Source organism: Equus przewalskii, chromosome 27, assembly GCF_037783145.1.
Source record: "Equus przewalskii isolate Varuska chromosome 27, EquPr2, whole genome shotgun sequence".
NCBI lineage: Eukaryota > Metazoa > Chordata > Mammalia > Perissodactyla > Equidae > Equus > Equus przewalskii.
In genome coordinates, this window is record NC_091857.1 from 39,983,919 (window position 1) to 40,011,072 (window position 27,154).

General features: G+C 56.0%; 1 protein-coding gene across 1 annotated transcript; it reads right to left on the minus strand.

Moving 5' to 3' along the window:
• Positions 1 to 1,576: 1,576 nt before the first annotated feature.
• LOC103545694 (integrin beta-2-like) lies at positions 1,577 to 26,896 on the minus strand. Its single transcript, XM_070597938.1, has 16 exons — positions 26,487 to 26,896; positions 18,213 to 18,273; positions 17,731 to 17,819; positions 15,953 to 16,133; positions 14,602 to 14,772; positions 14,104 to 14,318; positions 13,817 to 13,972; positions 12,209 to 12,304; positions 9,801 to 9,890; positions 8,649 to 8,789; positions 6,980 to 7,167; positions 6,584 to 6,828; positions 6,194 to 6,413; positions 5,192 to 5,397; positions 2,180 to 2,344; positions 1,577 to 1,917 (listed from the first exon to the last, which is right to left on the minus strand). Exons 1-16 carry the CDS (start codon positions 26,784 to 26,786, stop codon positions 1,871 to 1,873), a joined length of 2,571 nt encoding a protein of 856 aa, XP_070454039.1. The 5' UTR covers positions 26,787 to 26,896; the 3' UTR covers positions 1,577 to 1,870.
• Between the last annotated feature and the right edge of the window lie 258 nt (positions 26,897 to 27,154).

Genomic DNA, 27,154 nt, shown 5'->3' on the forward strand with positions numbered 1-27,154 from the left:
GAGACACGTAGTGAGGGAGGAAAGGGTGGTGATGGCGGAGCAGCTGGGAGCTGGGCCAGGCGGGAGCCCCACAGGCTGAGGTCAGCCCCCCGGTGGGACAGAAAGAGCTTCCTCTCTCTGGAAGGAGGAGGGCAGAAGGGACATCCAGCGTGAGGCTTATGAGCCGTAGAAGTGTCGTGGGCAAGGTACTCAGTTTTGTTTCTTTGAACTTTGCTCTAAGTTCTGTGCCACGTGCTTTTCCTTCCCAACTCGTATCAGTTACGATTTCACACTGGCCGAGGGGTCCCTCTGTGTCCCTCCTGGAGGGCAGGGACGGGTCTGTTTCTGCCCGGGTCTGCTTCACAGTGAGTGGCAGGGAGCAGGTCTGCACTCCATGAGTGCTTTCTGAAGGAACGGATGCTTCCTAATCAAGAGTCATGCTGGGATGTTAGTAAAGAATTTAAGGGGGGCTGGGCCCGTGGCCGAGTGGTTAAGTTTGTTCGCTCTGCTGCGGTGGCCCAGGGTTTCGCTGGTTCGGATCCTGGGCACAGACATGGCACCACTTATCAGACGACGCTGAGGCAGCGTCCCACATGCCACAGCTAGAAGGACCCACAACTAAAAATATACAACTAGGTACTGGGGGGCTTTGGGGAGAAAAAGAAAAAATAAAATCTTTAAAAAAAAAAGAAAAAAAAAGAATTTAAAAGTTTTATGGAGAAATAAGGGCAAACATCATCTGGAAGTATGTTTCCTTACATGAACAAGACGCCCAAACTTGCACCCTGCGTCCACCCCTCCCCTCCTCGCTCAGTCCGTGTGATATGGAGACGAGGGAAAGAGCGAGCGCTGTGGTGGGTGCCGAGGATGTTGAAATATTGGAATCCAGCCTTTCCCTGGGTTCCTCAGGACCTCCTCACCCTGCAGGGCTCTCACTGGCTGCCCCCGGCCCTGGCCCACACCACGCCTGCTGAGACGGTACCCATTGGCGGGCCGTCATGTGTTTGGATTATCACACTTGGATACCGTGACATACCGTCGTTACATGAGACACGGGCTGGTTCCCTCAGCCGTGTGGCCCTGGATCAACCGTGACTTCCAGGTCACCTGATGAGACAGCCCATGAGGAGCACACTTTAAAACTCTCTTGGCTTGGGTTCCACCGCCCCATTCCCCCAAGAGCTGTGTAGACGGCGGGAAAGGCGCCCGTTTCCCGGCTTGCCTCTGCCCTGTTCCCACTCCACAGTGGGCTCCCCTTCGTGGGGCTGCCCCACGTCTTCTGACAGCCGCCGAGGAGAGGGGCAGGGACTGAGCAGAGAGGACTATGACACACAGCCAACAGAGGAGGAAGGAGAGAAGAGAGCCCGAACCAGCATCCGCAGTTGACCCTGCGAGTGTGTAGAGAGTGGGGAGGGGGCAGAGCCCAGCCTCCATGGACAGCTTCGACGAGAGTTTTATTGATCTTTTCCTATAAACTTGATTGGGGAACACTATAAACAATGGGATGTAATCTTACACCGTGATAGGTTCAAATAGAAATAAAATTGCACCGCCTTTAAACAGACGCCATCCTGATTTTTACACAAGAAAACACGTATTTAACCTTATAAGACTCAAGCAATTCCTTTTTGAAGTCTCTTTGAAAAGGTCGTAGGTATCAGAAGGGGAGGCTGTCCCTTCTTATGAGCCCATGTAGTCACAGGGCCATACAGTCATTTGAGGGCAGAGAAAAGCATAGTGGATTTTTGGTTAATGGGTGAAACTGTCAAGTGTCATAAGCCACGTCAGGAGGCAGGTCACATTCGGCCTGATGGACGGGTGTGGTGTTGGGTGGTCCCATCTGAGCGGTTCAGGTGGCCTTGTTCACCGAGCATCCTAACTCTCAGCAAACTTATGGTTCACGACTGTCATGGTGGTGCTCTTGAAAAGGGGGTTGTCCTGGTGAGAAAAGCAAACATGACTGTCAGTGCAGGGGAGGAGGAGCTGGGAGCGGGGTCACCTTCCCTCGGGTCTGGCCCCATTGGCAGAGCTTGCCCACAGCAGCGTGCACTCTGAGGATGAGCTCCAGGGTGGGGAGGGGGACAGGTATGCAGCCTTGGGTGGATGTCCACCTCCTCCTTGGTGAGGGGTTACCCATGGCAAGGAGGATGCACCCCTCTTGGTGGGACCAGTTACTTCACCCTCGGGGACGACCACTCACTTTGTCCTACTGGGACTTGAGATTCTCCCTCTTGAAACCTGTCCTCCCTCATGTTGCTCTGGTGGGTCCGGGGTGTACAGATGCACAGCAGGAGGATGACAATGAGCACAACTCCCCCCACAGTGCCCCCGACGATGGCAGCGATGTTGGGGCCCTCCACGCACTCTGAGGTAGGGAGGAAGCACACGCATACCAAGTGTCAGGCCCTCCCCGGCTCACTCAGCCCCATGTGTGCCCCGTCCCAGGTCACTGCACAGTGCTCAGCTTCCTACTGCTGGACTCACGGTGACAGGAAGGTGAGCAGAATGGGCAGGGACAGGGCAGAGCTGGGGACAAGGCAAGGCCTTGTGGTGTCAAATAAAATCTGGCCCTTGTTTACAAAGAAAGTGGGGCCCCATTTGCTGGCTGACCACGGCAGAGCCTGGACGAGAACTGGCTGTGACCAGGCCGTGAGCTCAGGCCACATGGAGGGCCTGTGCCCCACCTGCCCTCCTGGGGTTCCCGTCGCCAGGCGGGGGAGCTAGGAGCAGGTCTCAGCCCTGCAAGGGCCCTGGTGGACTGCTGGCCCACGCCTGGTGTCGTCACCCAAGTGGCCAGGCCTCCCAGCCCTGTGATCCGACCCCTCAGCCTCTGTGATGGGAAGGGGTCGGGGTGCAGAGAGTTCGTGTGCCACACACACCCCTGGGCGCTCCTTGTCTAAAGCCCTTAGTTCCTTCTCGTCGTGGGTCTGTTTCCCCTAAGTCCCAGAGACCCACACATGCTTTGTCATTGTCACCCAGTGAACCTCGACCCACCCAACCCTCCCTACCTGTTGGGGACCTTTGGATCCTCCGCCTGTCCCCATTCCTCCTGATCCCCTCCCCATGTTCCATCCAAGGGCAGGCTCTGCCCACACCACCCCCACGACCCCAACCCAGCCCACCCCCACCCATCTCCACTCTTCAGTGCCTGGACCTCGAAGCAGCCCCTCATAGGTCTGCGTCCACCCGGCCCCTCAGGGCTCTGCATCTGGCTTTTGAAAACACAGTTCAGCTGTGCGGCTTGCTCTTCTGAAACCCTGCTAACAGTTCCTGGTATGTTTCAAAAGAGACCCAAATGCCTCCCGGGACTCACTGAGCCCCGTGATGACCAGCGCTGGGTGCCTCTGACTGCACACCCTGTGTCCCGTCTGTCTGGACACCCTTGTTCTCTGGTCTCAGCTGCAATGTCTCCTCCTCCAAGAGACCTTCTGACCTGTGTCCTTGGGGAACACCCCAACCTGCAGTCATCTTTGTACCTCATGACCCCAGCCACAGCCTCCTGCCGTCTGGGGCACTGGTGTTCTGACATGTTGGGGAAGGGTGCCCCCCACCTTGGAACGTGAACCCTGTGAAGACAGGGTTGGCATCTCCGAGTCCTTGACCATTACGGGGCCTCATATAGCCCTGGAATCCAGGGGACAGACAGGCTAACAGTGTTTGGGAAACCCCAGTGCCTGGGCTTCCCGGGTCCCTGGATCCCCTCCCCAGGGCTGAGTTCTGAGCAGGAGGATTCTCACACCCACGGGTGATCCTGGTGCAGCCATCCGTGGACCAGCCCTTGGGACCTGTGGCTTATGAAGTGAATAAGAGAAACCTCAACTAAGTTGGAGTCTGGAAATCCTGCAGGGGGACCTCTCACCCCTATGACACATGGGCAATTACACCAAAAGGGAGAAGACATAACTTTGCTTCTTGGAGGCGAAGTACAGCTGCTTTACTACTGAAGGAAGACTTCTCTCCCAACCAGACAACAGCTCAGCCAATGAGAAATGCTGCAGCTCAGCCAGCTCAGCCAATGAGAAACACTGCAGCTCAGCCAGCTCAGCCAATGAGAAACACTGCAGCTCAGCCAGCTCAGCCAATAAGAAACACTGCAGCAGGGCCAGACCGGTGGTGCAACAGTTAAGTTTGCAGGTTCCACTTTTCACCCGGGGTTTGCCGGTTTGGATGCTGGGTGCAGACATGGCAGCGCTTGTCAGGCCATACTGTGGCAGGCATCCCACATGTAAAGCAGAGGAAGATGGGCACAGATGTTAGCTCAGGACCCGTCTTCCTCAGTGAAAAGAGGAGGATTGGCAGCAGTTAGCTCAGGGCTAATCTTTTTCAAAAAAAGAGAAAGACTGCAGCTATGCCAATAAGAAACACTACAGCTCAGCCAATAAGAAACACTACAGCTCAGCCAATAAGAAACACTGCAGTTCAGCCAATAAGAAACACTGCAGTTCAGCCAATAAGAAACACTACAGCTCAGCCAATAAGAAACACTGCAGTTCAGCCAATGAGAGACACTGCAGCATCTCAGCCAATGAGAAGCACCACAGCCCAGCCAATGAGAAACCCTGCAGCTCAGCCAATGAGAAACGCCACAGCCCAGCCAATGAGAAACCCTGCAGCTCAGCCAATGAGAAATGCCACAGCTCAGCCAATGAGAAACCCTTCAGCTGAGCCAATGAGAAATGCCACAGCTCAGCCAATGAGAAGCTGCTGCCACCCTGAACTGCTACTTTCCTCCAATGACTTTCCTTTAGAACAGCCCTGCCCTCTCCCCCTTTCTCTCTCTATAAAATCAGTCCCCTCCATTCTTCCCTGGATTTGTCTGTGGTTCAGCATAGTGTGCACGTGTCAAATTGCAGTTCCTTGGGCTATTCCTAGATAAAGTCATTTGCCTTATTTGCTTTTAAAGTTGACAGGCTTCAAGCCTCAGTCAACCATCAGGGGGAGATAACCAGCGTACAACCCGTAGGCACGCAGTTGGGTCCGTCCCCTGATTGGTGCAGCTCTACTGCAAGGGGACAAGCCATCCCTGCCCCTCAGCACCCCAGTGTGAGGTCACAGCCATGAGGGAGAGGCCTGGGGGTGGGAGGACCGTGTCCTGGACGCTCGCCTGACCCTGCCCGGCTGGCCCTCCTGAGTGGACAGAGACCCTCACCACCTCTGGAGGCTTCGTTCCTGGAACTCTGGCTGCCATGTCCTGCCTGGTGCGGGGTCTCACCTCGCGTGTCCTTCACGTAGATGTCATAGCTGTCCATCCCGTCCCGCTGACGCAGGGTGTACGTCATCCAGCAGCCCTCCGAGTCCCGCTCTTTGCATGGCCCATTCATTGGAGGGGCTTCCTGCAGCAGCCTCAGGCTCTCACACTCCTCAGGGCAGGTCTTCTCATAGGGGCCCTTCTTGAATTTCAGGCACTTGGCACAGGAGCTGCGGAGGAGCAACCACGTGTGCGTGTGTGCAAGAGGGAGTGCACACACATGCAGGAGGGGGCACTCACAGTTCTTCCCAATGTAGCCAGCGTCACACCTGGGGTGGGAGGGATGCAAGGGCAGGGCCCCTCCTGAGGGGCGAACAGGTGTGTGAGAGGATCTGGTGCTGTGAGAGGAGTGAGGGGTGAGAGAGAGTGTACAAGTGAGGGGTGAGGGAGCAGGAGGAAGTCAGGGGGTGTGAGCGGGTGTGAGGATGTGAGGAGGATAAAGGTAAAGGGAGAGGGTGGGTGTGAGGTGACAGGCGTGTTAGGGTTTATGAGGGTGTGGGGTGGTGTGAGGGTTTAAGACAGTGTCAGGGAGTCTGAGAGGTTGTCAGGATGTGAAGCGGTGTGAGAGGGGGTATAATGGCTTGTGGGTGTGAGCGGGAGTGAGAGTGTGAGCATGTGCTGAAAAGAATGTGAGAATGGGTGGGAGGGGTCAAGGGTGTGTAAGGGTGTGATGGGGGTGGCAGTGCAAGGTGTCAGGGCACCGTGGGGGGCTTCCATGGTGCTGGGAAAGGAGTGGTCGGGGCGGGCTGTGGGAACAGGGATGGGGCTGTGGGGACCGAGGGGAGGTACCCAGGGGAGTGAAGAAGGGCAGATTCCCTGGGACCTGGAAGCCTGCAGGGTGGCCCCAGGCTGGCCCACGACACCTGGGTCTGAAGGAGGCCGCAGGGGTGCAAATGGAAGAGGGCCCCCTGCCAGGCTCTGGTCTTCCTGGGGTGAGAGCTATACTGTACTGAGCTGAGCACTCACATGTAGCGGACACAGGAGGTCGGGCAGCCCGGGCAGTCCTGGCACAGGGGAGGCTGGTAGCCGGGCTCGCACTCGCACACGTTGCAGCGGCACTGGCCCCGACCACTGCACTCTATCCCACGCTGGTTCAGGCAGCCATCGGTGGACCGCGGGCACTGGCACGCCGAGCCCTCAAAGCCCTCCTTGCACTGGCACTTGCCGCAGTTGCAGGTTCCCCGCTCTGGAAGACAGGGGGTCGCTGCAGACTCGCCCTCGTCCCCCCAGACCAGTGACCTGGCCCTCTGCCTGCCCAGACCTGCTGCTGCTCTCGTGCGGCTGAAGGAGAACCCCGAGGGTCTGTCTGTCTGCCCATCTGTCCCCAACGTCTGATGTCTGTCCCCTCGCACTCACTCTCGCCCCCACAGACTTGGCCGTCGTAGCGTTCGCAGTTGAAGTTGTCGCACTCGCAGAACTGCCCGAAGATCTCCTTGTTGGGCACGTCGCTCTTGTGGCAAATGCACTGCCCGCACACGCAGTCCCCCAGCCCCGAGCAGACGAGGGAGTTGTTGTCCTTGCGGCAGCTTCCTTCCAGCTCCTGGCTGCTCCGGCCCTGCGTCTGGCACTCACAGTTCTTCCCAATGTAGCCAGCGTCACACCTGGGGTGGGAGGGACGCAAGGTCAGGGCCCCTCCTGATGATGGTGCGGGACGCTGCCTCTTCCTCTAGGACCCCAGACCCTGGGCTGTAAACAGCTGCTCCTGCTCGTCTCGCTGCCCCTGGGGTGGGGTGCGCCCTGTGCCCGCCTCACCTGCAGATGCCGCACTCCACGAAGCCCTTGTCCCGGCACAGGCTGCGGTCCCGGCTCATATCGTGGCACTGACACTCGCACTGGGGCAGGACCTGCACGGTCACCGTGTCCGAGAAGCCCAGGGCCCGGATGACAAATGACTGCTCCTGGACACACTCGGTGGCCGTGACCTTCACCTGGAAGCTGATCTGTCGTGGAGAACAGCAGGGCTCAGGCGAGGCTGGGACACTGGGGTCACCCTGCTCCCATCTGCTCAACCAGCAGCCTGGACACGGATGCCCCAGGGCTTGCGGGGTGAGGGCGGGGTCCTTGGCCCCCAGGCATGGAGGGCGCCAGCCTCTGCAGGGGCCCCAGATGGGAGTGGATTGAGGTTGGGGGAGGGGAAGAGCACGGGCACTCCAGGATTCCCCAGGAATTGGGACTTGAGATGAGAGAGGAGAGAACGAGAGAGAGCTGGGAACTCAGAGGCATGATGTGGGAACAGGCGGCAGCAGGCCCGGCGGAGCCCGTGGTGGCCCCGCACCGCCATCTCCAGGCTGGGCGGTTTTTAGAGTACCTTTATCAGACATGCGTTAAAAGGGATTTTACAGTGACTTTGTAAAGGACATACACTTCGTCCTTAAGTCTGGCTGTTAGATGCCAGAATGCCACGGGAAGTCCTAGGATCTGGATCTGGAGTTGTGTCCTGACCCTGAATGAGAGGGTCAAGATCCTGCCAAGAGGAATCAAGTGCGACAGAGCAGAGTCCCCGCCTCCCCTGCACACTGGAAGCAGCTGCCAGCACAGAGCCTCAGGGAGCGTGGTCTCAAGAGCAAAGCAGACCCCGAGTCACTGTAGGTGAACCTCCACAGGTGCTGAGCGAAGGACCAGAGACGTCAGGAAAGTGTGTAAGAGGCAGTCAGCCAATCACAAGATCAAATGGATTCCCGTGTGCATCACCCAGTATGAGGGGGGTATGTTGGTAGAAGTTCACATGCAACATTTAGTGAGTAACGTTTCTGAAGGAATTCCAATGTCGTATTATGAAATGCAGCGATGGGGCCGGCCCTGTGTCTGAGTGGTTGGGTTTGCACACTCTGCTGTGGCAGCCTGGGGTTTTGCCAGATCGGCTCCTGAGCGTGGACCTAGCACCGCTCATCAGGCCATGCTGAGGCAGCATCCCACATGGCAGAACAGAAGGACCTGCAGCTAGAATATACAACTATGTACTGGGGGCATTTGGGGAGAAAACAAAAAAGAAGAAGATCGGCAACAGATGTTAGGCGCCAATCCTAAAAAAACCCGTGAAACTCAGGGAAACCAACCCAAACCAGCATGTAGTGTGTGGAAGCAGGCCCTCCTTAGCCGCGATGGGCTGTGTCCAGCGTCTGCCCCCAGGGCGCACTGCCATCCCCTTGGTGGTTCCCTCCGCACCAGGGGAGTCTGTGCTTACGACTAGGACGCCCTGTGCCAAGGAGTGTGGGCACTGCCTACTCCTTCCTCGACTGGAAGACAACAGCTCACACAGGGACCGTGGCCGCCTGAGAGGATTTGAAAGCAAGGAAACTGGACCGACGGGACATTGGCTCCTGCCCCTTGCTTGTCCCCGCACCAGGCCGTCTGCCTGGGTGCACATCCTTCTAGCTGTCACTGGGAGAGAACCTTCCAGAAGTTTGGGTTGGAACCTCACCCGGTCGCTGATCCGGACATTGTCGCAGTCCCCTCTGGGCTGGTTCACATTCGACACCCCGTTACTGCAGAAGGAGTCGTAGGTGACTCTCAGGGTGTCAGGGAGGGTGCCGTGCTCCAGAAAGACTCTGGAGGAGAGTTTCTGTGGGCAAAGAGCAGCCGCCACGATTAGGGAGGACCTTCCGCTGTTCCCTGGCCCTTCCCAGCCGATGGCTTGCACACCTGTTATCTCCCTCCCTTCACCCACACGCCCACTGAGAGCTGGGTAGGTGCCAGGTCCTGTGCTCGGTATAGGCGGTGGTGGGGTTACCAACGCCACCCCCCCAAGACAGGCCCCCGAGGAGACTGACATGGAGAAAGATCACAGCCCCTACCCCAAGGGGGGGCTTGACCCTCCCCTCACCACTGATTCCCCAGTGCCTGACACAGAGCAGGAGCAGGAAAAACTGTGTAAGTGAATGAGAGAGAGTGAGACAGACAGGTAGAGATGGGGACACAAAGAAACAGACAGATATAGAGACACAGAGAGGGAGAGACAGAGAGATAGAGAAAGAGGGAGAGACAGAGTGAGACAGAGAGACAGAGACAGAAAAAGACAGAGATACATAGAGACAGAGGAAGAGAGAGATATGGAGAGACAGAGATAGAGAAAACAAAAGATGGGGAGACAGAGATATAGAGAGAGAGAGGTGGAGGAGCCAACGATGGTGGCACCATCGAGCGGAGACGGAAACCCCCCAGGCAGCGGCTGGAGGCCAGGAGACCTGCTTTGGGGCTGAGGGCTCTGAGTGGGTGCAGAAGCACAGGGAGCTTCCTCAACAGGCTCTAACTTAATTCAGCGGTGTCAGTGTTTACCCAGGACCCCCAGCTGTGCCTGGTGAGGCTACCAGGACCCTTGGCCGAGAAGGGGGCCTGGTGCTCATGTCGGGGAAGACGCGGCTGAGGGTCTGGGGTGGCACATACCATGCCATCAACCAGAGAGAGGACACAGCTGGCCTGCGGGAAGTGCCAGGGTCAGTGTGTCCAGAAGGCCTGAGGGCGGCACAGGAGGCAGAGGCTCTGCTCTCCAGACCACCCTTCTGTTGACCTGCAGTGGGGAGGGCGTCTCTGCTGTCTGCCCAGGACCCCTGCCGAGACACCCCAGGGCACTCACCTCGTAGGCGGCCTTGATGAGCTGGACCACGTTGCTGGAGTCGTCCGACAGCTTCCCGACTTCAGACTTGGGGATGATCTCAGTGAGCTTCTGTCAGGGAAGAAGACCAGGTGGTCACGGCTGGATCCGCGGCCACAGAAAGCTCAGCTTCCCCTCAATTTCTAACGCCCCGGGGGTTTCCTTCTGCTTGCACGTGGCTCACACAGCCCCCACCAGACCTCTGACTGTGTTTAGTTAACTCAGCACGAGGTCAGTGGTGTGCTGGTAATGCTTAACAACCTGTTCTTGGGAGAAAGAAAGCCCTGAGTTGCAGGGTTTCTCGTTTCCTTGGTTAAATACTCCACCTTCGTGTATTTCGAGCAGTGACCTCACGGAAGGCAGAGCTGGGAAGATGTGCCTCGACACCGTTCAACAGTGTCCCCACCATGGAGAGGTGACAGGCACAAACCACCCTGGGGCATAGGTAATCAAAAAATATGCCAAAGCCGTCAGGAACGGAGGAGCTCTGAGCCCTTCAAGCAGTTGATGTAACTGAATTTCAGTAATGACCGTGCTAAGCAGCAACAAGACAATCGGCTCTGGCAGGCCAGGGCCAGTGGTCCAGGGATGCCGCGGGTAGGCAGTCCGGAGCACCTGCAATGCAGACAGGCCTGGGGCAGCCTGCGGGAACAATTGTGCCCATCCTCCCCCACACCCGCCTTAGCTGAGCTCAAGGGTCACGCCATCTTTCCCGAAAGACTGCAGCGTCACTTTGTCTTACGGAGCTGATGGTCGGGTCCTGTCCTGCCCCAAAGTCCTTCCGTGACTCCCCTGAATGGTGTCCAGTTACCCCCACAGAGCTCATGGGGATGGTCACAGCCTGGGCAACAGCCCCCTAGAGCCTCCACTGCCCACTCCCCTCGGTCCCAGCCTGGGGACAGGCCCTGTGACTCAGGGAGGCTGGGCTCCTGCACGTCCTGTCCTGTCCATCTGCTCTCCAGTCCGGGCAGAAACTGGTACCGAGGAGGGTCCAGCGTCTGCCGTCCCTACAGCCTATAGGTCTCCTTGACGCCCATCTCCCAGGAGCCCCGTGAGTGGAAGTCAGGGAACTAAGGCTCATAAAGGCCTGTGACCTGCCCAGGACACCGTCCATCTGCGCTAGCGGGGGCAGGGTTTGGGGTTCAAGTCTCCTGTCTGCAGCTTCCTCCCCAGCACCACGCTGTCTTCTGGAACACAAATCCTGCTGCTGATAACAAATTACTGGGACCTATGATCCTGGGAGGAGGGGACTGCCATGTCCTGTAACAGAGTTGAGGACAAGGTGGCTGTGAGGCCCTCACCGGCTGGTGCTCACGAAACTAACGTGGGCGGGTGATCTTTCTTCAGGGGCTGAGTGGAGCCACTGTCCCGGGGGCCTGGCAAGCTCCCACTGCCCACCCAAGGGGGTCTCCCGGACATCTGCCTCCACTCCCTCCTCTGTGTCCCCCCACAGTGTCTTGTCCCCACTCTGGAGGGCAGGAAAACCGACTGCAGGAACTGCTGATCTCACCCTTGGCTCCCAGCAAGCGCCCCCCGCCCCACGGGCAGCGGCAGCAGCAGCCCCCAGCCCTCAGCAGAGAGGTGCACAGGACTTAGGGAGAGTGAGGGCCCGGAGACTCACAGCCCATCAGAGCAAACAGGAGACCAGCACGCCACACTGCAGCAGACGAAAACACGGAAACACAGCACATCTCACACCAACACAAGAGTGACCGAAGAGAAGGAAGGAGGGAGAGACACCGCCCTAGGAACAGAACGTTCCCCTCCCGAGTTTCACACTGCAGAAGAATTTGGTAAGAACAGTGATTCGGTACAGCGGGACAGAGCCGGGCCCCTGAGGCAGAGAAGGAGGAAGTGTCTGTTGTAAAAGTATTGGTTTCCGCGGGGAGACAGCCGCTTCGGGCCGCGGGACTCCTGTGATGTGGGTGTGCTGCTCGAGAAGCGCACCAATATCCGCTTAAGGCTGGCGAGTTCTCTTGTGCGTCCTTGGGCATCATGAGGAGCGTCGCGCTCAGACACACGGGATGTAAGAGGAGAAAGCTGCCCTAAAGCGCACAGCCCCTTCTGCCGACCCAAAGGACGCGCTGTGTTGCGGCAAAAGCAGAAAGATCCCGGCTAATACCGCGACACACGCTGTTACCCTGACTGAATGTCGCGGACAGAAACATTCCTTCTTTCATCCCCACGTAAAGGTCACGTGGCCCAAAGAGGCCTCGGGCTCCTCACCTGCATTGTTCACGCCTGAAACCCATGCTGGCCCAGGTGGCGGACCCACTGCCCAGCGCCCAGCCCATGGAAGCAGAGCTCAGCCTGTGGCAACGCTGGGTTTCGTTCTCATTCGGCTGAAATGCCCCGTCCCCCATGTTGCTCAAGACCCTGACTCCACTTACCTCATAGGTTTTCACCATTCTCTCGGTCACAGCAAAGATGAGCTGGATGCTGTTTTCAGCCAGTTTATGGGCCAGCTGGCGCACCAATGGGTGGTCCTGAGAGGAGACACAGGTCAGATGGCCCCGGCGGTTGGGGACAAGCCATCAAGGCTACTGACCCACTCCTGCCCGACAGAAGCAACTGCCCAAGGCCCAGTGCCACCCATAGGGCCATTCGAATGATGTTCCCAGTGCATAAAACAATGAGATTATAAGGGAAACCGACGAGACTGAAGTACAGTTAAGAAAGTATTAGAGGGGCCTGTCTGGTTACACAGTGGTTAAGTCCACGTGGTCTGCTTCAGCGGCCCTGGGTTCACGGGTTCGGATCCTGGGTGGGGACCCACACACCACTCATCAAGCCATGCAGTGCTGGTGTCCCACATACAAAATAGAGGAAGATGGGCAAGATGTTAGCTCAGGGCCAATCTTCCACAGCAAGAAATAAACAAATAAACAGGAAAGTATTAGAGGTAGTGTTGTGCTTCTTGATCGCTGCACTGAAAGGGAGATCGAGCGGCCGGGAACCTCTCCCAGACGTCCAGGTGGAGAGGACAGTAAACAGACTGTGAGGTGTCCCCACTTGAGGGGTGCTGCGGAGATACCCCTCCTCCTACTGGGGGCAGACCTCAGATACGGCCCCAGCACCCACTCTATTTTCCTATTGGAAGCACACGCTCGACTGCAGGCAGAGGTTCACCAGAACCTCAGGTGTCACATTTCCTGTCCAGGTCATGGATCCCTCCTGTTATCCACCCACACCCCAAGAGTCTGTGGGCTCCGGGTGAGAACCCCTGAGGGGTCCCATCTCTAAAGTCCTTTGCGGCCCCCACAGTTTACAATTCCAGGGCGCAGACATCATTTCACAGGAGGGGAGGGCAAACTCCCGTGACAGGTGGTGTGTGCCTGCCCGGTGCCATTAATACAGCGCCTCTGCCCAGGGGAGGAGACCGCCACACAACAAGCCTGTCCTCGCCCCCAGCCCTGGGCCCCTCCCCTCACCCCTGGACTCCCAACTGTGCTCCCTCTGCTGGCTGGCAGGCACCACATAGGAGGGAGCTGGGGGAGGTGGAGGACCCGGGGGTGCCTCCATCCCGGCCCCTGTGCCTGGGGAATCTCGGAGATGAGACGGGGTTGAGAGGGCAGGGTGATGCCCCAGGGGTGGGGACCCCAAGCCCATGGTGAGTTTGGGGAGGGCAGGGGAGGCCCGGGCTGCAGCCTGGGGGCAGCGGCTACTTCACAGGCCCAGAGCAGGGGAGCGGCTCCAGCCAGCGTCCACAGGGCCTGTGTCCAGTCTGAGGAGGGTGGGCGGCTCAGCGGGCGGCCAGCCCACGTGGGGCTTGAGAGACCTAACACTGCCCCGCTGGGGGCTCCGCCGGTTCCCACACAGATCTGCTGTTTAGATCGAAGGAGGGAGCCCCGGATTATAGCAAGGTGGCTGTAAGGACCCTGGCCTCCCGGCTCCCCGGGGCAGAGCCACAGACAGCCCCGGGATTCCCCCCACGGCCCAGGTGTTTCCCCCTGTGCTGTGTCCACTCCCTCCCAGGACACCAGGGATGTGGCACTCACGAATTCATTGCTGCGTTTGTACGTGGTGTTCTCCAGGTGGCAGTGGCTGTCATTGAGGGTCGGGATGGTGCCTAGCTTCCCGTCGCCCGCAAAAGGGAGGCTATTGTCCGTGGCGAACACCAGCAGCCGCGTGACATTGCGCCAGCCGATTTCCTCCTGATCAGAAGACAGCGGGGTTACCTGCCTCCGTTTCCCCCGTGGGGCCCCCACAAGGAGCAGAGGAGAAGAGGTGGAGCTTGGCATGGCGACTGAGCTCGGCATGGGGACCAAGGCGGCCAGGGCCGTACCGGGCACGCAGCCACTTGCATCAGGGCGTGCAGCCCGCCCTGGGGGGCATCCCGGTGTCCAGAAATCAGCTGCTTCCCGACCTCTGTCTGGAACTGGTTGGAGTCGGTGAGCTTCACCACGTGCCTGAAGGAGAGTGGGGGCTGGCACGCCTTCTCCTGGTCGGGGCACGGGTCCTGCATCTTCTCAGGGTGCGAGTTGATGAGGGACCCTAAGCCTGAGGCGGGGGCAGGATGAGTGGGAGAGGCTTGTGGTAGGGCGTACTCGTGAGCCTTGGGTAGCCCCCAAGGGCAGAGCCTCGGTTTCCCTACCTTGAGCCAGCCATGGGAGAAAGCAGGATGGCTTGTGGGGTGTGTGTGAGCAGGAGTGGCCCCAGTGAGGATGTCCCCAGGGACACTGTGTCTGGAGTTCCCAGCGGGCGCCCCTGGGACGTGAGGAGGTGGAGGTGTGGGTAGCAGGGCGGCCAGGATTGTGGGCGGGACTGAGGAGCTTGGCCTCACCGATGTGGCCTGACTCGGTGATTCCCTTAAGGGCCTGCACTAGGTTGCCCCCCAGCTTGTTGACGTGGATGAGGTCATTGAGCAGGGGGTTGGACTGGTCCATGAGGTAGTACAGGTCGATGGGGTAGCCCTCGGCCCGCTGGAAGTTCACGTTGAATGCTGCTGCCTGACCTGCCGGCAGAGAGGGCAGAGAGTGAGGGTGTCTGGGGGCACGGACACCCCTCCACAGGTCCCGAAGTCCTCATGGCTCCCGCATTCTCCGAGGCCTGCGGGTAAGACACAGGGCGCCCAGTTAGATCTGAACATCTGATCGAGAACCCTTTCCCAAGTAGAAGAAGGTGGGGACGTACTTCCATCAAGGTGTACTCCTGGCTTATGAGGCATGGTTGACATTCACGTCTACCTGGATCTACCCGCAAGCCCGTCTCCCTCAGCAGCCACCAAGCAAATCGACCTGTCCCAGAGAGGCCTCCCCTGGCCTTGGCGGCAAAGGGCCCCCGTTCTCCCCGCCTCCCCTCGCTTTCTGGTTGTTATCATTTGAATCACAACCTGCAGTCATGTGGTTACCTGTTCCTGTGTCAGTACAAATGGCCCATGTCCCAGCCCCAGGACGGGGCCTGGCACAGAGTAGGTGGTCAGTAGACAGGTGACAAGAAGATGGACGAGCCAGGGAGGGAGGGGCGAATCCAGGCCCTCCTGCTGGGCCCACCCTCCAGCCTTCAGCTCCCCCTGGGCTGCCCTTCACGGGACGGTGTTGCAGGGCAGGCCCGGCTGTGGGAGGCCCAGCCCAGTGCTGATCAAGCCAGGCAACCACATTGTGCTGCTTGCTTCCCACACGTGCCTTCCTGAAGGGTGTTTCTGGGAGCCCTCACAGGGAGCTGTGTCCTGAAGCAGGCTTCTGTGGTCAAGCCAGTTGGGGCAATGCGGATTTAAACAATTACGCAGCTTGCTTGGCTGGAGGACTTCTCAGAGCCTTTACTCTGCCAAGAGTACCTGGCCTTCTGAGAGGGGGTGGAATAGTGTTTTCCACATGGTTTGTTCTCCCTTTTAAAGAAGGACACAGAGAACATAAGGAAAAAGAGAGACCAGGCACCCAGCCAGGACAGCGGGTACGGCGGCATCCTCCTGGGTCGGAGAGGAGAGGGCCGTGGGGGAGCTCAGACTTTGGTCTCGAGGTTCCCAGCAGTCCTGGGCCTCACCTGGCCTACCTTGCTGTCTGACCTGGACACATGGACACATGCCCATCGGTTATCCCTGGCGCCCCAGAGCAGGGCTGTGCTCCTGGCTGGACCCCCACCCGGAACAACGGACACACAGGTGCCGGCTCACCCCCAGCCGAGGCCAAGCCTACCTGGTCTCAGGTAGACGGTCACTTTCTGTGGGGACAGCTGCTTCTGGCCCCCCTTCTGGTCCTGCTGGGTCTCGGCAATGCTCCTGGGGTCCATGATGTCGTCAGCTACACAGCCCTTCTGTAGCAACTGCTCCCGTGTGTCACAGCGATGGGAGTCGGGCTCCCCTTGACGGGTGAAGTTCTGGGGCCAGAGGGAGTCAGGGGTCAGGAGGAGCACAGAGAAAATACCAGGGGCCCACTGTGGGTGCTGAGTGAGGCTGAGCCTCCTCATTTGCACCCAGGACTCAAGACAGAACTCCCCGTGGGAGACGGGCCTGGGCGCTGGACAGCCAGCCAGGATGAGCCCTGCCTCCCAAGAGGGTGACCCGCCCCCATGAGGGCTCCCAGATCACAGCAGAGCCTTGGGAGAGGGCAGGTTCCTCCCCACAGCCTCCAGCAGCAGGAACGACTCAAGAAGCAACATCTGCAGCCCCAGGCTGACCGCCAGAGGGCTGGAACCCTCAGCTGGCCCCCGAGCCTGGATCAGCCTGGGCATCACCTGGCATCTGGCCCACACTTTTCAAGCCCTTCATCAGCAGAACCTTTGTTGGAGGGAGCAGTTCTCTCCCCCAAGGGAACATGAGTGTCCCCTCTCAGCCTGCGTGGCAGCCCCGAGGTACCCTGGGGCTCCCAGGAATCCTGGATCACAGGCCAGGGCTCTGGGCCAAGCTCCTGGCAGTTCAGAGGGAACTGGCCCAGAGAGGAGCATGGGGGTCCTGGGTCCGGGGCGCTTTCCTTGTGACCCCTCTGCCCCCATGGAGGCCCCCGGATTCTGACGTGGCAGGGACAGAGAAGGGGCCCCCTCCTGGCCAAAGGCTGCTGTGTCCCAGGGAGGGCGAGCTAACACTATGGTGGCTGAAAGGCACAGCTACATCTCTGCTTCCTTTCACAGACGGGGACTCAGGAAGAGCAGCGCAGACACGCGAGGCTAGCTCGGTGCCGGTGCCGGGGAAGTGGGGCCCGTGAGGCGCCGGGAGAGGGGGCGCACTTCCTGAGCTGCCTCTGCTTGTCTTCACTTTGGAACCCTGTGAGTGCTGTACGTGCTCAAGAAACAAAACTAAGTCAGCGGAATGGAGAAGGACGACCCTACACTGTAGTCACAGAGAAACAAACGAGCCACCGTGTTTCAGATGAATGTGATGAGCTCACGCAGGGGAGTGAGGAGTCCAACCCGACATTTCCACCCCGGGCTTGACGAACCCCCATCAAAGGAGAGAGGACACAGACCGCACCCACCTCGGGCATGGAGCGGCTCTCGACTCTGAAATCACTTTGTGGGTGTGGGTTTGAAAATGAGGAAATGTATGCGGATGTTGGGAGCCAGGCTTCTCAGCAAGGAGAACCAGGAGCCCTCAGAGAAATGTCTGATTCTATGGCCGGGGACAGGAAAGTACTGATGGGCCTAGTGCATTCCGCTATTGCAGAGAGTAAGAAAGTGCCCCCCAAATTATGATGGGGCGTGCCAACAGGCCCCAGCACCAACCTGAGGCCTCCCAGTGGCCAAGTCTGGAACAATTTGAGCATGAAAATGACAAGATGGTAGTGACAGATTATATACTACCAAATAAAATAGAAATCCGTGCGTCCATGCTGGAGAGAGAGAGAGATTGATGGGGGTAAGGAAAAACCTCGTTCCAGAGGCAGAGAACAGGGGTCCAGTCCAGGAGGTGGGAAGGTGGGAAGGGCAGGCCAAGTGTGAGGACCCTCGGCTAGCTGATGCCATCTACCCTGGCTCTTACCAGCTTCTGACACCAGGTGCAGCCAGGCCCTGACTTGATGCAGTCCCGGCAGGTGCTGACCTTGTATCCGATGCATTCCTGGGAGAGGGCTGGGGGTGAGACAAGATGGGCCCTGTGAGCCGTGGCCAGCAGCACCAACCCTCCCCACACAGAGAGCCTGCAGGCACTGGGGGGCCTGAGACATGGATGGGGGGTGAATGGACGATGAGGCCCGCATGCAGGGTGGGTGGAGAAGGAGAGTCAGCATCAGGACCAGGAAGGATGGGAGGAAGCCAGGGAGCATGTCCCCTCCAGGCTGCTCCCTGTGGAGGCCTCCACGTCAGCCCCACACAGAGGGGCAGAGTGTGGAGAGACAGGCCTGCATCTGGGACCGGCTCCCCAGGCACAGTGTTTCCTAATCTGCCCCCAGGATCAGAAAGGATCCTCAGGAGAATGGGAGGGCAGGCCCCTTTCTTCAGACCCGAATGTTCTTCAGAACTCACCGGACCCGAGGGAGAGCAGACCCAGCAGGGTGAGCAGCAGGGAGCGCTGGCGCAGCATGTCCTGTGGAGGGAAGGGGACGTGGTGACAGGGCCTCGGACCCCAGGCTCTTGGGGCGGATCGTCCACGGTGCTGAACTCCTCCACGGCAGCCTGGAGACGCAGAGCCGGGAGGGCCCTGTCCCTGCTGCCAGGGGGCGTTCAGCACCGGGTGAGGCCGGCACGGGTCAGTGTCTCTGACAGCCCTGCACCAGGGCTGCGGGGCAGCGTGGGCGCACAACTCATGCCTGCTGAGCCCACAGGCCTCCAGGGAGGAGCAGGGAGTGGGCCTCCTGCCAGTGACACACGTGTGTGCTCATACATGCACACACTGCACACACAGATCCCACAAACATGCATACATCAGACACATACACACGCACCACACTCCCACACACATCACAAACTCGTGCACACACATGCGCGCGCACGCACACACACACACGTCTTATTGGTTCTGTTTCTCTGGAGAAGCCTGACTAGTAAAGATCCTAAGATAGGTGCCCCAGGTCCAGGGAAAGCTGCTAGAGATGTTTTTTTGTTTTTGTTCTTGTTTTCTGCTGAGGAAGACTGTCCCTGAGCTAACATCTGTTGCCGATCTTCCTCTTTTTGCTTGAGGAAGATTGTTGCTGAGCTAAAATCCATGCCAATCTTCCTCTACTGTATGTGCAATGCCGCCACAGTGTGGCTTGGTGAGTGGTGTGTACGTCCGTGCCTGGGATCCAAACCTGCGAACCTGGGCTGCTGAAGCAGAGCACCTGAACTTAATCACTCGGCCACCAGGCCAGCCCTGAGAGGGGTTTTTAACACCTTGGAGCCCAGGTGTGTGGGCAGAGCCCTGGTTTCCTGATCCACATATTCCGGGGGCATCGAGGGAACTTCTGTACCAGTTTCTCAACTCCCCGCATCAGAGCCTTGTGGTGGGGGCCTCACACTCCCTCCCGAGCCCACATGTCGTCCCTCTCAGAGCTGAGGCACGTGTGGACATCTGTGCTGAGCAGGGGACCCACGCGAATGCTCATGCAGAAGCCAGGGCCTGCTGGCTCCTTGACTCCCCAGGCCCTGCTACTTGACTGCTGGGAGGGTGGGCGGCCTGGACACCCTCAGGCTTCAGAGGAGGTAACTCTGGGCCAACAGGGAGGCCTGCCCGGTCACAGGATGGGCAGCTCCAGGACTTGGCTGCCTCACCACAACTGTGCCTGTCTTGTCACCACGATGCCCACTCCCCAATGGCGGAAGTGACTGGAAACCACCAGTCCTGCCAAGGACTCCCACTCCACCGACAGGCTGCCCTGCTAGGAGAAGGCCCTGGAGAAAGGGGGGCTGCAGGGGCTCTTTCCTGGCCTGAGGCACACAGAGCAGCCCGGCCCTCGTCTTCTGGCCCCTGGCCCAGCCTGGTGGGGCTCTGGCTGTGGCTGAACACCAGCTCCCGCAAGGCTGACTTTGTGTGAAGACCATGTGGGAAGTCGAGGCCTGGTCCTAGCGCCCAGGGCAGGTGAGGGGCAGCCAGCATTGCTGGGACCAGCAGGGGCTCAAGATCACAGGGCCCCCTGAGACTCAGGCTCCCTGCTCCTGCCCAGCTGCTTGCTTCCATTCCATGGGGGGTCAGCAGAGGCCCGTGATCGGGGCCTCAGCTCCCCAGTCAGGCAGGGTCTGGGGTGAGATGATGAGAAAATCAACACTCCTGTCTGAAATCCAGTTCGTGGAAAGAAAAACGGACAGTGACGATAGTCAACATCCTGGTTTTGGCCCACCTGGTGGGCGTCCCCTGACATCACCAAGAGATTGCCCAGCACCCTGGGGAGAGCGCCTAGAGTTGAGGGTTCTCAGTGTGCCCGGGCATTGTAATGGTTTTCCTGGGGAAATGTCATTTGATCTAAGTCCATCTTAGGCAGCACCCTTGAAGGAGAGGATTCTGAACCTCTAGGGAGACAATGGAATGCCTTCTTTGATTGGTACGCAGGAGTTTCTAAAAGACAAAGTGACCCCAGAAACAGCCCTGAAAGCATCCTTACAGCATGCAAATAAAAGTCATTAGCAGATGTCTTTGGCCATCCGAACAAGTAACCTTAACTTAGTCCATCTGTCAGAAGAACAATTTGGATCCAACTATTCCTTTGAGCTTTGTACGTGGCTAAAACTGTTTTAAGTGAAGGCTATGAGATCCCGCTCTGCGCCTGCCTGTAGGTTACGTGTGTCTACGTATGCACGTTATAGAGAGGTGCTATTTCTCCACCTCTGGATGGTATTGCTAAAAGTGGTTTGTCAAAGACCTCTATTTAATAGGCTCGATAGTACAAAAGTGCTTATAAGACTGAAATATAATAGAAACTAATCCACATGCATTTCAGATTTACATGATCTGGGCTTAATCCTTACTAAATAAAAGCTAGCTTAAGGTTGTAGGTTTATTGAAACACACGTCTTCAGAGTTATCAGTGCTGAATATAATGCAGAGGTGCAACTTTCATTCTACCTGGGTTTATTAAGTTCATGTATCTCTGTTACAAACTTTGTCAGTGAGAAAAAAGATAAGATAAGATGATAGCTGAATGCTTCAAAGTCACGTGAAGTTTTTGTGAGTAATCTAAACATAATTGTTGGGAACAAGTGACTTAGACAGACGAACACGAGTAAGAGTATTTTGGTGCAATAAGTATGTTTTATGGTATGTACGCTTGAAAGTATAGCTCCCAAAATCTTTTTGGTAACTTGAAACTTTAGAGTTTTGCTAAGTTAAATTAAATGATGGAACTGCATTGAATATCTGGGTCGTGTTCCAAACAAAATAAAATACTACAACATTAATTACCGAACATAGGTTTATCTACTTTTGGCTTCCTATTGAAGGAAAACTAAAGATAAAACTAGGCCTATTAGTAAAGATGTCTTGTGCCACATTAAAAGATTGTACTATGAGAAAATATATTTCTAGGAATTAAGAAATCCATTCTAAATTTTCCAATCTAAAGAATGCTGGAATAACAGGCCGTTTATGAATGCTTACTTCTTAGTGAAAGTTTCTAAGGGCCAAGAATTCTACCCAAGATATATAATGATAAACCGAACATCTCCATAAGCAAGCAAAGTCAGATCTGTGCTTTGGTAAAAGAAGGTGTGAGGAATGGAAATACATTTCGTTGAGGGAAAAGAAAATAATGTCGTCATAAAGAGCAGCCAGTTATTTCAGACTGGGAAAGAGGAAAACAAAGGACAAAATCTGAATGTAGGAAGAAAGTTGTAGAAGCTTTATGGGAAGGAATCTTGGGAGAAGAGTTTTACGCATGGTCAGTACTGGCTAAGATCGGAATGAATGAGTTTTAATATCAAAAATAAGTTGATGCAAAATTACAATTTGGCTTTCTTCTCTGTCAAAAGGACAAAGTTTTCTTGGGCTATTTGTTTTTGATAACAGATTGTGAAAGCTTCTTTACCTTTTAAGTAACACGCCTAGAAAACAGAGATTTTGGTTTTTATCAAAATAATTCCCTCTGTTTTTGTTATCAGGTCTTTAATTACTTAGGAAAGCTAAGCCTTCGTATTAAAGGGGTTTGGTTTTGCTTATAACTATGTAACCTTTGTAATTTGCCTTTGAAATCTTTTCTATGGTCAATAGATAGAATGTTATCACTTCTAATTCTAGCTACTATCTACAAATGTATGTCACAAAAATACCCAAATTTCCTGGTCAATTGCATTATAACGAACCCTCATCTGATGCTTACTCATTGCCTTTTTTCTGAAGTCTTTTGTCAGTTATAGACAGCTTTTTTTCTATCCTGATGCCTTTTCAAATATATTTCATCTCCAAAGAGATTCAGGGAAACGACTTTGACAAGTACTCTGGAATACAGACTTTTGATAGTTTCAAGATCCTAACAGTGAACTGGGCAAGAATTTCTAAAACTCTAATGGCATACTGGTTGCTTTAACATTTTGTTTCCCAGATGTAAAGGACCCCTTTTCCTCCTCTCCTCTAAGCTAGCTATAACTTACAGCAATTGGGTACAGTGTGTCTTCACAACAAAGGCTGAAACATTTATCTTTTCCTCCCTGCCTGACCCCTCCAGAATTCAGAAACTCTTAGATATTCTTTTCATGACAATATAAGTATTTGCATAAATTCAGTGAGAATTGTTTCTCCTCAAGACAGGACACAACAGGAAATACTGGCTAATATTTCCAGGTCTTTGACTAGATTATCATGTGCAAGAGAGACGTACACAGATCCAGAGATGGGGAACTGTTGAAAAAATCAGCCTAGTAGCTTGCTTACAAGGTTCCAGCAAAGCAATCTTAAAAAAAAAAAAAACAGATTATAGGGTCAGGCACTATTCTTAGTGCATTTATATAAATAATGAGGCCATGTTTAATATAAAAAATTAATTTTACTATGATAATAAAAATGGGAGTAATTGTGGCCAGAGAAATTATGTTTGGGCCTTTGTAGATATTAAATTGTAGTCCCATTAATTGTCTTTAAGGTTTAGTTGTATACCTGTAAGCTGGACTGGATCCTAAATTCTGCCGGTTTCCTTACATGTCTGGCTGTGATCCTCCAAACTGATGTTTCCAATTTTCCTGCCCTTGAAAGCTCTTTGGAAGGGACTATACTAGGCGCTCCTCACTACCCAGATGGCAGCCAAACCTCAGGGACTCGAGCCTTGGGTGCACATCTCACAGCTAAGGGAGGCTCCACCTGACACCTAGTCCTGTACAAACACTGGAGACCTCCAAGTCAAATGGACCAGGAAGACGAGCAGCCGACATCCGGGCAGACAGCGTTCCCAGGATGACGGGACCAGGCCTGCACACACTCTTCCCACTGTGTTTCTGACTTTATTTTCTCCTTCTCTTTCCTGGAAGGACAAGGCTCTTGCCTGCATTTCCCAATTCCTTGCGAAAGGGGGAAACCTGCTTGGCTGCTGGATTGGCCACCAGAAACCTCGGTCTGCCCAAGACAATAACGACCCCTTAGTTCACCCTGTGAGCAGTTCACTGGGATTCCAAATGCCATTGTCTGTTTAAAATGTTCCACAGGCCCATTTTAGAGAAACGGGGTCCTAAACCCACCTAAACTTGTTCGTCGCTTTAACTTAACCCAGGCTTGGAGGGGAAAAGAAGAATCTTTGAATATTTGTGTAAAACATTCGGTGGGACTGCCTATGTAACCCCAGCCATTTGTAAATTTCTTGATATACCCATATATTCAGGCAGACTCTCAGTGTGTCACCACATAATGTCTGAGCCTTGGTGACATAAGCTAACGCCTCTATACCAACAAATGGGTGTGTAGATACTATCACTTAGCGGGAGACTTACGTCCACCCCCTGGGTACACCTGCATGTGTGGAAGTTTTGGAAATGGCCATTATGCTTTATGCCTTGACAACGGGAGAATACATAGACAGTGTGGCTTTGCTGTATTCACTGTCCTATATTCTCTACATAACCAAACAGAGGCCTCTCACTGGTCTGTCCCATGAAACCTCTATAAGCACCTGAAATGAGAACTCCCAGGAGGCCTGTGTGACTCTGGCTTTGCCCCATGGGAAGAGCTTTTTTCCACGGGTCAGAGTGAGTCCCGTGAACAAATGGTCAGGATTCTCTCCCGGACTCTGGAAGAGTTGGCCGACTCCACAGACAAACGGTTTCAGCTCAGCAATGGTCACCTAACTCATTGGCCAAGGCGGTTTTGGATAATTGTATAGCCCTCGATTATGTACTTGCTGTGCAAGGAGCCATCTGTGCAATAGCAAACACCTCCTGTTGCACATGGATAAACGCCTCTGGGGAAGTGGAGACACAATTGCATAACATGAGAGAGCAGGCACATTGGCTGCAACAAATGTCACCTAACAACCCACCGTGTTTGATCTGTCCAGCTGGTTACCTTCGGGTCTGGGCTCCTGGTTTGGAACCGTCCTGCAAACTGCCCCTATAGTATTGCTCCTAATCCTACTCTGTAAAACGACGTGCCAAGAAGGCGATGCTAGCTCAGTGCTCGGGGATGCTTTCAACACTTACAAACTTGACGAAACGTAGACTTGAGATGGGAAGTGCCTGGGTGTTCTCCTCTTAACGTTCCCTGTTACTCCTGTGGCCTAAATGGTTTCCAACCACTGTGCACTTTCCCTCCAACGTGGGACACGCCAAGGAGGAAAGGTCCTTCCAGGCACCGAGGGAGAAACCGCTAGGCGCAGAGAGCTTGACTGTTGGTCAGTGATGCTTTTGGAGAAAAGCCTTGATCGAAAGGGAAAAACTGAAAATTGATGAGAAATCTCAATTAAACTGGACTCGGGAGGCCTGTAGGGGCGCTCTCACACTGTCACATTGTCAGTTACACCAAACAGGAAGAGACCGGGGCTGGCATCTCCCACGATGGTGTCCACCACCGACCTGCCCAGCAGGAGGAGGGAAGAGTTCTCTCCTCACCTGGCAATGGTCCAGCCAATGGGAGGCTGTAAAATCCCGCCAATGAGAAGCCTCTACACCTTGGACTCCCAGTTTCCCCCAATGGACCCTTTGTTTGTTGCCGCCCCTCCCAACTCCTCCACTCCCTATGAAAGCAGCTCCCCCACTTTGTTCTCCACATTGGCCTGTGGTCCCCAGAGCATGCTATCCCAGGTCCCGCTTCCTCTGGCTAGTCCTGAATAAGTCATTTTGTGGCTCAAACAACAGGTCAATTTGCTTTTTAACTTGAAACTGTAACCTCACAGAAACCCGAAATGGGCTCCACTGAGCTGGCCCAGCCTTCGGTCACCCGCCCCAGGTCACCTGGAGGTCAGGCATCCACAGACTAAGGCCCTGTGGCCCTGCTCAGGATGCGGTACCGAGCTGTGGGCTTGGCCACTGTCATGGTCGGCCCTTGTCTCGGGACCTCATGCAGGAGAGGGACTCCAGTGTTCTTACAGGAATGCAGGGTGTGCAGGGGTGTGGGTGGGGTGCCCGCTGACAGGTCCTCGAGACTCAGCAGTGGCAGACTGCAGACGCTGGTAGAAGCGGGGGTCCCTTCAGTATAGACCGACTGGGGCACTGATGAGCTCCCAGAGGTTTCTCAGCAGCTCTTCTCTGCCGATTCCCACAGATGCTGTGCCCTCGGTGAAGGGAGGGCTCGCTCTCCCTCCCCCATCACAGCTGCCCCTCCTCCTCCCACCCTGGGGTCCCAGGTGCCTCAGAGAAGGGGATCTCTGGGGACAGCCTCGTCAAGTGGGTTCAGGGACTCTGGCCAGGCTCAGCAGTGTGGGATCCCAGCCCCTGGTCAATGGAAGAAGGCAGGGGTTGGGTGCCAGGGTGAGGTGGAGACAGGGAATGGAGGTGGGTGTAGCAGTGTCCAGTGGGATCCAGGTGGACCCCAGGGTCCAGGGTTGTGGCTCCAGTCTCCTCACTCCCAGAATACCTTGAGACAGGCCCCTGGGAGCCTGGTTATGGGAGGTTTAGGTCACACACCTAATGCCTGTCCACCTAAAACTCAACTGGTGTACCTTCCAGAATCCAAGAGAGCCAACAGACCACCATCAGGAAAATGCACCACGTCCACGTTCACGCAACACGTACTCACATACACCGTGCACCCTCCCCCACACACACACACCCCCCCCCCACACAAATGCACCTGAATGCTCTCATACACACACATACACACAAACTCTGCTGGAGGACAGACCAGCACAGCTGACCTTGGGGGCATGAAGACAGGAAGGGACTGACCCAGAAAGGAAGAGGAAGGTGCAGCTGGGGAGGCCCCAGGAGCCATCCTGCACAGCCCTGGCCACTCCCGGCCCTGCACCCACCAGCCAGGGGGTCCCTTCTGGCCCCTGCAGCCTCCTCCTGGCTCTGTGGGCCCTCGAAGCCCCCACATCACCAGCTCAGCAACTGTCTGTGGCTTGTCAGCATACCCCAGACCCAGGAGCCAAGGTCTGGGGTCTGTGCCATGTCCTCCCACCATGATGGGTCCCATCCCCTTCTGTTACAAAGGCACCCAGGGCTCTGCGTGGTTCTGCCCACGGTAAGCACAGCACTTCCCCTCGCTAGACCTCGGTAAAAGGAGGCCTGGAGTGGACAATCTGAGGGCAGGTGACATGGACCAGGGCCACCAGGGCCCCTCCACGGCTGGGCCACTTGGAGCTGCTTCCCTTGGGAGAGGCAGCAGCCACTCCCTGGGGGAAGAGCTGCAGGGCTGAACTCTTCCCCTTGAGAACAACGAGCCCGGACACAGAGGAGCCTCTGTCCACTCACCCCGCTTGATGCCCCGGAGACCTCGGCAGGGGCGTCCCGGCTGGGCTGGGATGGGCTTCGGCTCTGCTCTTTACCAGGCTGCTGCGGCAGGTCTGGGAAGACACCAGCCAGCCAGAGACGCCGATGCTGAAGGCACACTGCTTCCTGTTCTAAGCCAGCAATTCGGAGGAAGCAGTTACGTGTGGCTGATTGCACCAAATGTGGTCCATGAGCCCCAGCCCCTCTGCCCCCCGCCATGGCTCCCGAGGGAGGGACATCAGAGGAGCAACCACACACCTGAGAAGGGGACACACTATTCATCACCCACCTTCACAGGGAGAAGCACAACCGTGTGAAGAGAGGAATAACTAATGGGAGCAGAGGCCTGTGGCAGCCCCGAGGGGCTCACTCACAGGCCAAGTGGGGGCTGGTCCCACAGGGCACAGAGAACCACGGAGGGCAGTGCCCAGAGGGGTGACTCACACCCCAGGAGAGGGGACCAGCCTGCACACTGGCACCCAGGAGAGGAGAGTGCACCCCCAAAGGAGACGCACCAGGCATTAGGGATGCAGACTCTGAGGGTGGAAATAAAAAAGAATTACCCGGACTAAAGAGCAGAATGATAAAAGCCAAGAGCAAATCAGAGAGACGACGAGGATCAGCTCAGGGCACAGAGAGGTGGGAATGAG